The 14,855-nt window shown below is 52.4% G+C and overlaps 1 protein-coding gene across 1 annotated transcript in view; it reads left to right on the top strand.

Moving 5' to 3' along the window:
- LMF1 (lipase maturation factor 1) overlaps positions 1 to 14,273 on the top strand; it is a 210,964-nt gene extending 196,691 nt beyond the window's left edge. The window contains exons 10-11 of the mRNA XM_059826580.1: positions 1,733 to 1,845; positions 13,549 to 14,273. Coding sequence (XP_059682563.1) covers positions 1,733 to 1,845; positions 13,549 to 13,723 — 288 coding nt within the window. The 3' untranslated portion in view covers positions 13,724 to 14,273. The remainder of the gene's footprint in view (positions 1 to 1,732; positions 1,846 to 13,548) is intronic.
- Positions 14,274 to 14,855: the final 582 nt, after the last annotated feature.

Raw genomic sequence — 14,855 nt, 5'->3', positions numbered from 1 at the left:
GGAGGTTAAAGAGGGCTTTGGGGTGGGCAGAACTTGGCACGGGGCTGGCGGTGGGAAACATCCCGGGCTCCACCACCCATCCACGTTGGTGGTGCAGCCGGGACAGCAGATGGAACGAGCCGCGCGGCGAGGCAGGACGGAAGTAGGCGGATGGGGAGAGGAATCTTTTTTAAAAAGTTGTTGGCTTCAATAACTGTGGTTTTCCTCTAAATTGTGATGAGCACGGGTCAGAAACCCTGCGAGGTAGAGCTGCCGCTCGATGGGCCTTTCCACCAGTGTTTGGTGTTTTCCATCTCCTCTGTTTCCCTTAGTAACGGAAATAACAAACTTTACCATTAGAAAAGATTTGCAGAGTAACTTTGCCTTGATGTTCTGCATTAGTCACAGTCCGGCAGGTACAGCTGCCGGGTTTCGCTTTCCCACAGTGTCCCCTACTGCTTGCATTAAAAAATCCATTTAGGTACACATAAAAAAGGAGGAAAAAAAAAATCTTAATGGAAGTATAAGGCACAGAAAGTCACCAGAAGGGGAAGTGCTTTTTATGGAGCCTCGGCAAGAATCCCTGCGAAGAGCCTGAGATGCATGGATTCCTGGAGGGAGGTAAATGCAGAGTCAAGTTCTGCCACTGCAGCTTGGACTGCGGCTCCCCAGAGCTGACCTGCTCCCTTTCAGTGGCTGCATGATTGAGGGAACGGCATGTAAAGGGGACAGATCAGATGAAAGGAAATAAAGAGTATGCAAGAGAAAGGAATCGGGAGTAGAGAAGTCTCTTCTCTTCTCTCTGATAACACAGCAAGGATAGCAACCTATTTTAAAACGATGGATGGATCGTCATTTCAAAACGTGCCATTACTGTTCCTCTGTGGAGCTTGCTGCTGAAAGAAATGATTAAAATCAAGTGTTCGGGGGGCAGAATAGGCAAGAACACCTCCAGCTATGGTAGATAGATGTAAAGTCAAAAAGAGATTTGTGATCCAAGGTGGAGGAGGAGACATAGCTGATGGGTGTTGGGGAGAACCAGGGGTGGTGGGTGCCCCTTGCCCAGGGAAGGGCTCTGTGTGTGCTTCACGTCTCCTGGACCAGCGATGCACCAGGCTTTCCTGGTCACGCCAGTTGTAGGCTTCTCCCTGGCACTGGGACAGAGCAGTGCCGCGGGCTCAGCAGGGGTGCAGGGCTGGCAGAAATGCCCTCTCAGGCATCGCGCCTTGAGCAGAGGTCACCGTCCGGGCTGGGTGAAGGTGGACATGCATCCTTGACCGTCATCTAGTCTCTGATCGTCAGCTGAGCCGTGGCTGCTGGCCATGGGCATGCTCTTCACCCCGCTTAGCTGTGATGTGAACGCCTTTGGGGGTGCTTGAGATGGGGGACGCTACTTTGCAGTTGGGGCAGGCTGGGAGAGTGCACGTAGCCGTCCCAGCTCAGCTAACAAACAACTCAACCTTTGCGACTTGCACACCCTTGGTTGTGTCCGTACCCTCGGGAATGATTTCCAGATGAGCCAAGCTCAGTGAGGCTCTCCCTGCTCCCCGCAGATGCCGAAGGGTCTCGGTCTGGACCTCAAGGTGTTGGATCCCACGGGATCTGTTGCCTACAACACCAGGAAATTCATTGTTTGCTACCCGAATCAGTTGTAATCTCTCCCCAGAGACCTCACGGGAGTCTTTAATGCTAATAACGCTACATGGCAAGCCCGTCAGTGCTTAACATTTGTATTTCTTATTCCTTCCCCAAGACCTATGAGCAGAATGAATGGATAATCCACTTGGCCGGGAAGCTGCTGGCCCAGGAAGAGGCGACCTTGTCCTTGATGGCAACGAACCCGTTTGCAGGCAGAGCACCCCCACGGTAAGCTTTGAGTTTTGCTGAGGGAGCTGGACGTACCCAGGCTCCGTGTTGTTACTATCTTGGATGTGCACACGTGGTTCCTGTTGATGAATTGGGTTTTGTATTTGATGGTACCCCAGTGGTCTTTAAAGAGGGTGGGTTTAATATGAGGACGGTGTGAAGAGCTGGTGCTCTCAGCACCTTAATGCCTTCCTGGTGGGGACACAAGGACTCTTTGGGTGAGACCGTTCCCAAGCGGGTCCATGAAGGGCTTGGCGTTACTTCTCTTGGACAGAAATCACAGAATCACACAGAATCACAGAATCATTAAGGTTGGAAAAGACCTTCAAGATCAACAAGTCCAACCATCAACCCAACACCACCATGCTGAAGTGGTTTCCTGCCCGTCAGCTTTAGATTTTTTTTGCCATGATCACTCTGCGAGCTCAGATCAACCCCCCCACCCCCCATTTCTACCAGCCTAACTGAGGTATTTCAAAGACAAAACAGTCCTGCAAAAATGAGATTGGTTCTGTGGGCACTTGTCTTGGAAGTGTTTGTGTTTTCAATGAAGAGGCAAAGCAAACGTCAGCAAGTGAAAGGCACAGATGAAAACCCCAAGGTTTTCTACAAAAGGAAATTTTTCACAGAAGTGTCTATTTTGTTGACAAAGTTATTTTTAGCTGAGAAAACATTTTAAGGGAATTTTGGTTCAACTCAAGTAATACTATGCTCTTGCTCATATTTTCCGTTTGAGGCTCTCAAGATGCAAACAAGGATGAAGGTTCACAGCACTGTGTGAAATGAACTTCCTCTTGAACCCTGCTGATGTTTTTCAGCTTTAGCACAGTGCATCCCCCAAACCTTCTGAGGAGAGACTCCTTTTCCAGCTAAGACACTAAGAACTTCCACCTTTTACCAAAGCGCTTCCTCTGAGATGATTTACACAGCCCAAGATGGTATAAATGTATAAACCCAAAATGGTTTATACTCTGAGCTGGATGTAGGTCTGTATATAGTCTGAAAAAAAACAGGGCAGAAGCCCAGCTTGGAGCACAACTGCTGAGTTAGTTTCCCACCGTTGTATTTGAGTATTTCTCATTATCACATTTCTGGGGTTACACAGAATCACAGAATCACTAAGGTTGGAAAAGACCTGTAAGATCATCAAGTCCAACCACCAACCCAACCCCACCATGCCCACTAAACCATGTCCCGCAGTGCCACGTCCACACGTTGGTGACTCCACCGCCTCCCTGGGCAGCCTGTTCCAATGCTTTGCCACTCTCTCGGGAAAGAAATTTTTCCTAATATCCAGCCTGAACCTCCCCTGGCGCAACTTGAGGCCATTTCCTCTCGTTTTATCGCTAGTTACATGGGAGAAGAGACCAACACCCACCTCCCCACAACCCCCTTTCAGGGAGTTGTAGAGAGCGATGAGGTCTCCCCTCAGCCCCCTCTTCTCCAGACTGAACACCCCCAGCTCCCTCAGCCGCTCCTCATCAGACTTGTGCTCCAGACCCCTCACCAGCTCCGTCGCCCTTCTCTGGACACACTCCAGCACATGAGTGTCCTTCTTGGAGTGAGGTTCCCTGGGCATCCAGCCTTCTCTTGTAGCACCTTGTCAGAGCATCGGTACAGGGTGATGGGAACATGCTGCCTCCACGTACAGGAGCCAAGACCTCTGTAAGAACAGATATTTTGGGGGTTTTGCACATATTCTCATTTGAGAACCCATTTTCCCGTCAGTGCAGCATCGCCGAGCGAGCCAGCGGGCGCTCCCGGCATGCGGGGCAGGAGCCGGCCCATAGCCCAGAGACTCACAGCCGCACCGGCGTTCCCATAAACGATGGTTTATAGCTCCGGGCGCGTTACAGGGTGGTGTCGCAGTTTGTTGGGTTACACAAGCAGTGGATCTGTTACACACAAATAATGACACCTTGGCTCCGGTCCAGGAGGGCTCTGGGGAACCTCTATTAATTATTGCTACAAAAGGCGTGCTGGGCTAGGCCAGCACAGCCCTTGCCGTGGACGGATACAGCTTTAATAATGTTTACGGAGGGGTTTTAGCTCTGATTAGCTGTGCTGGGGTTGGCTTTCCGTGCGAGGAGCAGCGCGCTGATGCTGCACCATCAGCTGGTCTCACTCGGTGGTGTTGAGAGGAGCGTGAAACCTCCTTGCTATGGGTTGTGTTCCCATTTTGGCCGTGTTTTCTCTTTGGTTTTATGGCCCTTGGTTTGACTGCCCATGCGTTTATCGGCCGAAGTAGAGTCTGTGGCTTGTGACAGCGAGCTGGGCCTCCCCGCTGCTCCCTGCCACCTCCTTTTTGGGGCTGCTCGGAAGACCCCATGGAAGTGGCACCTTTCTGATGGCTGGGGAAGGGGCACGGTGCAGCCCCAGCACCTTCGCGATCACCCACGTGGCGGAAGGCACCCACGTGGCGGAAGGCACCTCATTAGGGTGCTAACGAACGCCGGAGCTCACGGCGGGCAGAAATTCAGCCCAGTGAGAGGACTCACCCACCGGGATCTGGTAGGAGCTGGGTCCTTCGGGAGCTTGTCGGGGAGATGGTGTTGGGGCATCATTTGCAATGCTGAGCTGGAAGAGCGACCGGAGAACCGGCATTGCGTCAGCTCCGTCTCGGGTGGATTTATCAACAGAGTCTCTCCAAACTTTGCTCGTGTCCCCGAGGCTCAGTGCCGTAGGTTCACCGAGCGGCGTTCATTGCGGTGTGTTCTTTTGCATTGCTATTTTTTTTATTAAAAAGGAAAAACAGAAGCAAGAAAGTCAGACCTGAGTGCTGGCTGACCCGGGGGTGGTTTAGCAGAACCTGGGACCTTTAGACACCGAGTCAGCAGTTTGAATTAGGTGTCCCCTGGTGCCAGCAGCCAGAAGCCATGACCATCTGGTGGCTGCTGGCAATAAACGGCTCTCACGGTTCACGGAGCGACAGAAGCATTTGATAATCCCAGAGCTGTTTATTACGTGTCCCCCAGTGCCATAAACGTTGCTTCTGGTACTCACCGTGACTGAGGCTGAAAACGGGACATCGTAACAGATGAAAAATCAAGAAAATGTGTATCACGTCTCACCTTCCGAGATTTGCCATAGACGGGCTCTTCTGTGCTTTCTGGCATCAGCGGTGTTAAAAAAATTTGAAGTAGTTGAACACAGGAACTCATTTTAAAGTGAAAATAATGGAGTGGGATGTGGCTGGGATAACACTGCGTTGCTCCAGGTGGTGAATAGATTTTTTTATTGTATTCTCTAACAGGTGAGGAAGTGAAATGTTCAGGAATTTAAAGCAAAACCAAAAGCAAATCTTTATCTTTGTTAGTATTTATAGGATAACGATTGCAGAGCGTACAAAGGGACACAGGCAGGTCCAGTAAGTAATTACACAGCAGCGTGGATGCTGGGTTGAACACACGGTGTTACAGATCTTGTTGAACAGGGTCTTGATTCATGCATTACCTTGGTTTAACCAAAGCGCAGCCTCTGTTTTCACTCTTTAGCAGCTAGTTTATAGTAGGAAAAGATCAGGATCCAGTGCTGGTTTTATGTGGCAGCTGCCTTTGCTCTGGCATTAGCTTTGCTTTAAAAGTTTTTCACGGGTCTAGTGTATTTTTGGGTGGCGTAAAATAAAAATAACAATTTACAAACGCTCGTTTTGGCTCAGACCAAAATCCAACACCCCGTTTCGCTCTGGGTCCCGGGTTGAGGGTCATGTTTCGGGTTTTGGCGAGCCAAATCCAAACACATCGGCACCATCGGGATTTTTACCCAGGTGTGAAGGCGAGGGCTGGGCTGGGTGCTCCCGCCCGCCCGCGCTGGGGTGGCGGGGTCAGGGCTGGATCCTGCACTGGGCTCTCATGTCAGTCACCGATTCCTGTTGCTATTTACATTTCTTCGGTTATTGCCTGTGTAAGGAAACTGAAGTGAACATTTGCTTCCCCCCCCGCCCCCAGTTTTTGTGCCCCATCCCAATTCTGCCGGGTTTACACTCGTGGCGCTTGCGGCCGGCGTGGGCACAGCGGCTCCGTCGGCTGCTTTCCACCCAGCGTTACTTCTGCTCGGGCGGGTTCGCCTGCTCAGTTTTGGGGGTTTTCCCTTTAAATTTCAAAACCGCCATTTCTTCGTTCGATTTTATACGTCCCCTTGTTCCACGTTGAAGCTCCCGGCGGGGCTGGCGAGCCCCCTGCACCCACGGCACGGCCCCGGGCGCATTCCCACGGGAGAGCCGTGGCCGGAACCCGAGTGATTGCTCTGCACCCTCCGATCCGGGTGCAAGAAGTGTGAGAAGTTCGCAGGATACCTACTTTTTGAATCTAGACCCCTTAGCCTTCCTTAACTGAGCGCTGGACGCGGGCATCCTCAGCGCTGCCAGCCGCTTACAGCCAACCGTCGCCTTTCTGTTATAACTTCATTTTAGTTGTGAAGAAAAACCTTAAATTTGAGCCTTAGCGGTAACACCTGGAAAGAAAAGATAGTTCGGGATGGCTGTAGCTCCAATGGTTTCCGAAGGGCATCCCTGCACCCTCGGCCGTGAGCTGGCACCCGCCACGGCTGCTGCAAACCTTTCACACGCCTTCGCTCCCACCTTCCAGCTGAGGGTTGTGCCCAGCGCGGCTCCCGCCGGTAGCTGGGTGGAAAAAAGCGAATTTTCCTACCATATTCCCCCCCCCGCCCCCGACTCTAAAGGGAATTTTGAGCCGTAATTATTTTCATTCCCTGCTAGACTAAATAATTAGGGGAAGGGACTGTTTTCCTTAAGAACATTACGCTCCATACTCCACGGAGTTTATTCTGTTAATGGAAACTCTACACCTTAAATAGCCAAGGGACTTTCAAAATGAGTTAATGCCTTCGAAATGAAATTTCTGAGACCAAAGTTTGTAGGTTTCTTTACAACTCTAGAAATTATAGTATTTTTTCAAGTGTGATAAACTTAAAATGAGAAACAGGTGACTGATTAAAAATGAGGGTATTGTTGAGCGCCCAGCCTAGCTGAGTGTGAAGCTTTACTTCAAGCACAGTGATGTTTGTGGAATGTGGATTTACAAAATATTATTGTGCAGCGGATAGTTCATAAAACACCAGCCGTCATAAATCTGAACGGTAGGGCTTTGGCTGAGAAATTAATAAGTGTTTAACACACCGTCATGGAAACAGGCTGCAACAATGAAAGAAAACAAAAATCAGATTTTGCCTACAGAAGGAGGAAAAAAAGTCAGGTTTATTTTTGACTGAAGTGTTCAGCGTCTCTGATACTAAATCATGTTCAGTTAAGGACTTTTATTCCAATTATAGTAGCACTTTGTTGAAAAAGCCCCAGCATGTAGCTGAAGACCTGGATTTGTAGCAGTAGTGTTATTTATGGAGGCAGCGCTTCCCATTTGATGCTACCTGGCTGCCGGAGCACAAGAAGAATATAGCGTTTGGTATTCTTTTTTTTATTTGATTGCCCTTTTATTTCCCATTTGTGGCACAGCTACACCTGCTTTACACCTGGGGGGGTGTTGGACTGGATTTTCAGGCCGTGTAAGTCACCGTGGAGCCTGGCAGAAGGTGTGGGTGCTTTCCCGTGGGACCTGTGGAGACGTGCAGCCTAAGCCATGGGAAGGGCTTTCTCGTATTTGCACGGTGTGGAAGCCGTGGGGGCTGCTCCCTTGGCCACCCCCAGAAGAGGTAAAGGCAATTCTGTAGCTATTGAGAGCGGTGCTGAGAGCAGGCGGGGAGTATGGGATGGTTGGAAAATACGGGCGTCACCGGGATGTGGGTGGAAATGGCATTTCTGTTCTGCAAGGTCTCCCCCAGAAGTCTTTAGAGGAGGCGGAAGCGGTGCTCATGGGCATGGGATGCTCCGTGGGGATGCGGGTCCTTCAGGGTTTGAACTTGGTTTTGCTGAATCCCAGGTGCCTCCTCTCACCTCTCAGGGCTTTTCCCTGCCGGGACAAGTGTCCCTCCGAGATTCCGTGCGGGCCACGCAACGTGACAGCGTAAGGGAGCGATGTAAATCCGCGGAGTCCCCAAGGCCTCTCCCACGTGCGCTGGTGTCTTCTGCACAGAGAAGTAAAATATTTCATATGGTTTTCCCACTGAAAAGCAGCTTTGCCAGCAACGAAAGCTGTCCTGGGAGGTGACAGGATCTTCACAGGTGAGAAAGTGTCAACACTTTTTTTGGCTCTCTCACTGCGTTTTGCCATGGTGAAGCATTTTATTGCAGTTCCTTTCTTCTTCCCCTATGTACTATAATTAAAAAAAAAACAATCTTTACTTTATCATCTGCAGTATAATGTCTAATATTATCAGCATGAAATGATTCCACTGTCCTGAAATCAAGTTTAAGGGAGTTTCTTTTAGTAAAAACAACCTCAGTCTTTCAGCCTCGTCAGGGAGGGCAAAGCTCATCTCAAAGCATCGGGATTTCCCCCAGGGTGGGAAATCTGCTTTCCAGCCACCTCTCGCAGCGATGGCAGATGCAGCCGTGGGGCAGCTTCACCGCCGCCGGACTGCGCCGCGTGTCCCGTGGCCGTGGGAGCCGTCTCCCTTGGCAAGGGCAGTTCCTGCCTCGGCTCCCTCGGGAGCGTTGGCCGCATCCCCATCACACCTGCGAAACACTAAACTGAGACGCACACGCTGGGTCTGTCCAGGCCAAAAATATTCCCAGCCAGTGCTGTGAGCCCCAGGGAGAGCCAGGTTTCCTTCCCCCAAGGTTTGCTCTGCCCTCGGTACGGAGACAGCCTCTGAGCCTCCCTTTCTAACCTATCCATGGGGGAATAAATCCACTTTGCCATCTCCCAAGAGAGTTTTGAGGATGCTCTCGTTCTGCAGGGCCAGACCTTGCAGGAGCCTCGGAGAAAGAGAAGTCAGCGGCGTTGAAAAACAACCCATAAAACTGCCCTTATTCTGCACGCTTGGGCCAAGATGAATTTATGATCCCGCCCGCTAACGGGGCTAGAATAAGCAAGAAAGCCAATGATGGAGGCTCTGTTCCTCTAATGAATTTGTACTTTCCACTGCCACTTGCTCCCTGATTTACAATGGAGTGGGGAACCTCGAGATAAAACCCAACAACAAAAAAAACCCAAACCAAAAAGACGCCCCGTGTTTTGCTTTCTTTCTTCCCTCTCCCAGCCCGCCTTGCCCTGTCAGGCCATTAATTCTGACAGAAACCACCGGCTCTGGTTTTTTCCCTCGAACCCCTCAGCTGTTGCAGGGAGACAGCTGCACCCTCTGGAACTAATTACAGCTGTCTGGGAGATTTAGCCCTCCATCCCAACAACTCCAATATTGCTGCTAATTTTTAACACGTACAGTTGGAAGATGTCATAATAGGCTGATATATGATCGAATCTTAAAAGTGCTACAGTGCAGCTGCTACCGGGCATCTGGCGGGATGAATATATTGATTTAAAAAATAATGCTTATTATTTTTAGCCTTTCTGCCCTCCCCGAGGCTGTAGCTTTGCCCGATCCGGGTGGTGATGGAGAGGGGGTGCTTGCCCAGAAGGGTGGCGGCAGGCGGGTCCCGGCATCGCGTGCGGGACAGTGGCTCCTTCTGAGCAGCTCGGTGGTCCTCCCTCTTCCAGCCGTCCGCACCGGGATCAGCGCCGTCGCTTTGCTGCGCGGCTGTTCCGCTTTCCCTCCCAGGCACCGTCGTTGGGCTCGGGAGAAGCTGCCAAAGGGTCCCTTCTGTCCCTTGTCCTCCATCGCTGCTGTTGTTACAGCAGAGAGAGTGTTCCATCTCCTGGAGGAGAAATGTCTGACTTGCTTTATCTGACCGTATCTTGCTTCTTGCCTCTCAAGTGATTATTTTGCCCTCGTGTCTCCCCTGAGGGAGCTAACCTGGGCTCAGCTGGTTCAGTCTGATGTTTCTCCTGAGCCGTTTCCCCGCCCGGCTGTGGTAGCCGGTGCCCGGTGCTTCCCGGGGAGCCAGGAGGAGCTGCCAGCTTGCGTTCGCCCAGTAAATCCTGGGAAACTGCTTGCAGCTGGGATTGTCCTTCCTGACCTCTCTGTCTCCTCTGAAACATGGGACTTGCTCGTCCTTCTCCGAGTATGAGTGACCGCCTGTGGCATTAGACCCTTTTTAATGTAGGTGAAGAAGTCAGGCAGCTTCTTCATGACCTTCTTGAAGATGTTCCCGTTTCTCCAGAGCAGCAAGCAAGGTTCACGTGTGCCGGCAGTTTCCTGCCTCAGAGGGGACTCGGAGACCTGTGGATCCCTTCCACCGACCAGAAGGTCTTTGTGTGAGCCCCAAAGTTGCACAAAACACGAGCGATGGCCGATAAGGTGATCTGTAGCCTGTAGCGGCTCCTTGGTCTGCAGGCGACCACGCGTGCACGTGTCTCGCCTGAGTTACAAGCTGTCCAGGGCTCCAAGTGATGCTCATAAAGTCTGTAAGCTCTGAAATGATGGACTCTGGGGTGTTAATGCTTCATCCCTCTTAGTGCAGGAGCATGTTCGCTCCCCAAATCCTGAGAGGAGGGAGCAGGTCCAGCCAGGCTGCGCTGGAGGAGTTTGCAAATCCTGGAACTTCAGGACTGAGGCAGCCAGGTAGATTATAAATACTGGGGTAGCTTGTAAACTCTATGAGCCCTGAAATGAAGGTCTCCGGTGAGTATTAAACTCTGCAGCTTTTACATCCGTGAGCCTTGCGAGGAAAGATTCCCATGGGTTCCAGGTTTTCCCTGTTTCTCCCGCAGCCCCTAACCCCGGGAAGGGCGGATAGTGCGGGGTCTGGATGCTGCCGTCATATTTTGCTGCTCAGAGGTATTCTGATGCTCAGAGGCATCCTGGCTGCAGTTTCTCCGTCCTGCAGCGCGTGCTGGCTGCTGCAGCCACGTAAAGGCTCTTTGGTACCTCCACTGACCAGAATGGAAACCTTCTCCATTCTCCATTCTGGAAACCTTCAAGTCCTGAATCCCAGAGGAGCGCTGGCGGTGCCGGACAGCGAAGAGCCATGGGCTGTGGTGTGCCAGAGCTTTATAGCTCATCATTGGGTGAGTGGTTCAGCTCTTGGAAGAGCTCAGCTCCATGGAGTTTACAAACTCCACAGCCCACGGAGCTGTGCAGGTTCCTCCTCCGTGGATCTTGCCATCCTGGCGTGGACCATGCATCCCAACACTCCAGCTCACGGGTCAGGTGGAGCGGGCTGGGGGAAGCAGAATGACCGTGGCTGGGACAAGAGGGTGGCTGAATTTAGAGGTTGGGAGGCTTGGGGGCACACTTCAGATTGATTTAGGCTCTGAACAGAAAAGCCTGAAACATATTCAGATAGAAAGGCAAACTTTATGCCACAAAAATGCATCTTCAGTTGCATGTGGTCGCTTTAATGCTCACACGGTTCTAGTTTTACATGCTGATCCCTTTGATAGCAAACATTTTAATAGACAGAGAACATATGGGAAAAATCATACCAAATCAGATGATAGATATTATTTAATCTGGGCAGGCAAGCCCATTCGAAAGGCACAAGGAAATTCTCATTCCAGAGGGGTTATAGGACAGTCCTTGAGGTTGGGGAGAAGGCGCTTCTGCGTCTGAGCGGAGACCCGGCATCTCCTGAGGTCTCCTAGGTCTGCTCGGGAGCTCAGATAAGTCAACTGCTCTCTGCGTTCTGCATCCCCCTCTAGAAAAGGGGAACTTTGCCAGACGGGGTTTGCAGATAGCTCCTTCAGTGTGGGGCACCCCGTTATGCCCATGGTGTGGGTGCACGTGGAGGCGGCTCCAGCTTGGTAGATGCTCTGCAATCGCTTAGGGAAGAAGAAACCTGCAAAAGCCCCGGCGTGGCAGGCGGAGGGAGGCTTCGAGCGGGAGAGGGTCTGACATAAAATCAGCCACCAAAGCTTTTTTTGGGAGGTGGATATGTTTTTTGAATTGAAGAAAGCAATCAAGCAGCACAGCTTGGAAATCTCTAACCACCCCAGATGGGAGCCTGCAGGCTACCTGGACCCGCGGGAACGTTGCTGTTCAGTAATGCTCTAATTATTAACAGGAAATTTTGTGCTCCTGCGAAGTAAACACTGTGGGAGTAACACTTCAGCCCCCGTTCGACTTTTACCAGCCTCAGAAAAGCCGGGGGAGAAGAGGGTGTAGGAATGGCCCTGGCTGTAAGGAAGCCAGCAGCTGCAGGGCAGCAGTTAGGGTGCTGAGCTGCAGGTTTGTGCACCCCGAGCCCCCAGCCAGGGCTGTGGCATCGCCCCCTCCTCTGCCCGTTTACCCTCCCGTGTTTGAGGGCTGCTATCCTGCCCCGGCAGCGGGCAGCGAGGCGGGGTGCCGGGGCGACCCGGGAGGCTCTGCCGCAGAGCGGTAGGGCAGCGGGGGACACCTCCGTCCCCACGCTTCCCTTGGCACCCAGCCCTTACCCTTTGTTTAAATTAGAGCTGTCCCAGTGCAGCTCCAAATGCATTACTCCGGGCTGCCTCGGATCCCGCCTTCATCCTCAGCGGAGGGGGGACCATGGAGCTATGTGTCCTGTTTTCATTCCAGCCAGGAGACAGTCATAAAACAGATGCAAGTCAGCAGCAAGCAACAGGCGTGATGAACAGCTCCGCGTTCATGTGTTTTGTCAGGAGAATCAGTTCTGTGTTGCTCAGCTAGGTACCCAGCAAGATTTAAATTGAAATGTCGGGATGTGATTGCAGCAGACCTTTTAATTGAGTGCAGTTTTATCCGTCATCTGCAATCTCCCCTGCTTCCCGTTGGAGTGCCGGTGTTACGAAGGTGAGCGCTAATGGCAAATATATAGGAGTCGTCCTTAATTATTTTAGCAGTAGGAAGGAACTTCACGGCTGCCCGAGGTGCAGCGCCGGGAGCGAGCAGCTGCGGGAGCGTGTGCCCTGCTCAGTAGCAGGGTTTGTTTTTTAGTAGTGAAGCAAAGCAGGTTTAAATGAGCATTGACATGACTTTGACATTTTTATATTGTGGGTTATTTTATGAACTTATCCAGCAATGCGGCGATGCACTCTGCAAACAGGGACCACAACGCTGGAGGACCGGGGTGTTACTCCTTCTCTTGTCAGCATGCCCTACATCAAGCGGGACCAAACCTCCCGAACCGGGCGGCATGGTTAGCCTCCGAATGTGTTTCGCGACACTGATGAATGCTTCTTTCTGCACTGTTTTAAAATCTCCTTTTCTGTCAACTCCCAGGGCGGCCAGAAAACAGATGCGCTCGTAGCCCCGCTAATAAGCTGCGGAGCAGAAGGAGCAGCCGCTGACTGGAGCTGGGGGAGCTGGGGTGGGAGTCGGGCTCTGTACCTAAAAATGTCCTGGGCAGAATACTCCATAGTTGCTCTCGGAAAAGAAAAAAAAAATAATCATTTTCCCACTTTTATTATTATTCTTTCAACCTTGGTTGTAGAGAGGTGCGTGGAGCGCGCGGCGGCAGTGGGGAGTGCACGGGGGGGGGTGTTAAAGCTCCTCTGCCTTATGCGTCATTCCGAAATGGCACAAAGAGCAGCCCGGGAGCTCCCCGGTGCCTCGCTCCAGCAGCCACGGCTGCATCGCTGCCTCCAGCTGCGGCACCCCAGGGATGGATGGAGCAGCGGGATGCGGGAGCCAGCCATGCTGAGCACTCTCGAGCCAGTTTCTCCATCCAGCTACGGAAAGGCTCAAAAACTCCGCTCCCGGCGGACCGCAAATACGGTCCAACGCCTTTCCGCCTCCGCCCGGCAGCGGTGCCAGCGCCTCCTGAGCAAGCTGTGCTTTGTTTCTCTGCAGGTGGATCCGAGGGGAGCACTTCAAGTACAAATTCAGCCAACCCGGGGGAAAGCACGCCAGCGAGGGGAGGTGGTGGATTCGGAAGAGGATCGGCCCTTACTTCCCCCCCGTCAACCTCCAGGGCCTGAAGAAGTTTTATGAAGACAGGAATTGGCCATACCCTGTGCGGGACTGATGGAGGAGGATGAGAAAGGTCCAGAGGGACCGGCTGGGGAAGAGGGAGAGCAGTCAGCTCCCTTACAAACCTCACGTCTTGCCTCTCTCTGTGTTTTTGATCTCTATCCTTGTTTACACATATTTTACGGAAGGTTCCCAGCCAACCTGTCCACCTGCTGTTGTGGTCTGGTTTTTCTCATCTTCCTGTTTCTTTCTGTTCACCCTTCTCGCCACGGCCTTGCCTGATGATTGATTTCTTTTGCCAGGCTGCTCCGTTCGGAAATTGTCAGCTCTAGAACTTGGGAAAAAGGTGAACCAACACTGTGGTTAGTTTTGGGTAGGTTTTGGTGTTGCTTTCCCCAGCCTGTTGCTGTGTGTGATGGCTGCAGAGGCACAAGGGGAGATTTCGGGGCAGTCTCCTGCCGCAGCCAGTGCCCCCCCGGGGGTCCCAGGTTCCCTGGGGTCCGGCATTGGGCCGAGCAGCCGGGTCCTGCTCTGCAGCCGGCTCATGCAGAGGTGATGCTGGCCCGACACGGGGCACCGCTCCTCCGTCCCATCCCATCCCATCCCATCCCGTCCCGTCCCGTCCCGTCCCGTCCCATCCCGTCCCGTCCCATCCCGTCCCCATGTGCGCCGCCAGCACTGAGCCATCAAAGCTGCTTTATTCCCAACATAGCTGTCCCCACGCTGCCCTCGCTGTCGCCCTGGGAAGGGCCCGGTCGCCACCTTCTCACCGCAGGTTAATGACCGGGCTGAGCTACGTGTCCTGCTTGCCGGGCATGGTCCGGGCTGTCCCGCAGTTAGTCCCTGGGGCGGCACGGCAAGCTGGGGCTGGGCAGTGCCCCCAGGCTGGGGAAAACACCCGGGGACTTCACCCGGAATTTCCCCTCTCCCTCCTGTTTTCTTTGGAGTCTCCCCACATCTCGCTCTGTGTTTAAAATCACCCCAAATTGTCCCACCACGTGGGTGCTGCTTGGTGAGCCCAAATGGCAGTGATGGGAGGGAAGTGAGAGCAAGAACGTGGACGGCGTCTGAAACAGCCAGCAACTGGCCAGGGTAGGTTATAATAATCGATTGCTTGTTAGCACATTCTGCAGCACACGTTTCTTCTTGCAGGGTAAAAAAAAAGATCAAAGCAACCTGTGTAACGC

The sequence above is a fragment of the Gavia stellata genome, chromosome 18, assembly GCF_030936135.1.
Source record: "Gavia stellata isolate bGavSte3 chromosome 18, bGavSte3.hap2, whole genome shotgun sequence".
Classification (NCBI taxonomy): Eukaryota; Metazoa; Chordata; class Aves; order Gaviiformes; family Gaviidae; genus Gavia; species Gavia stellata.
The sequence above is the reverse complement of the archived record's forward strand: the minus strand, read 5'-3'. Positions and strand labels throughout refer to the sequence as shown.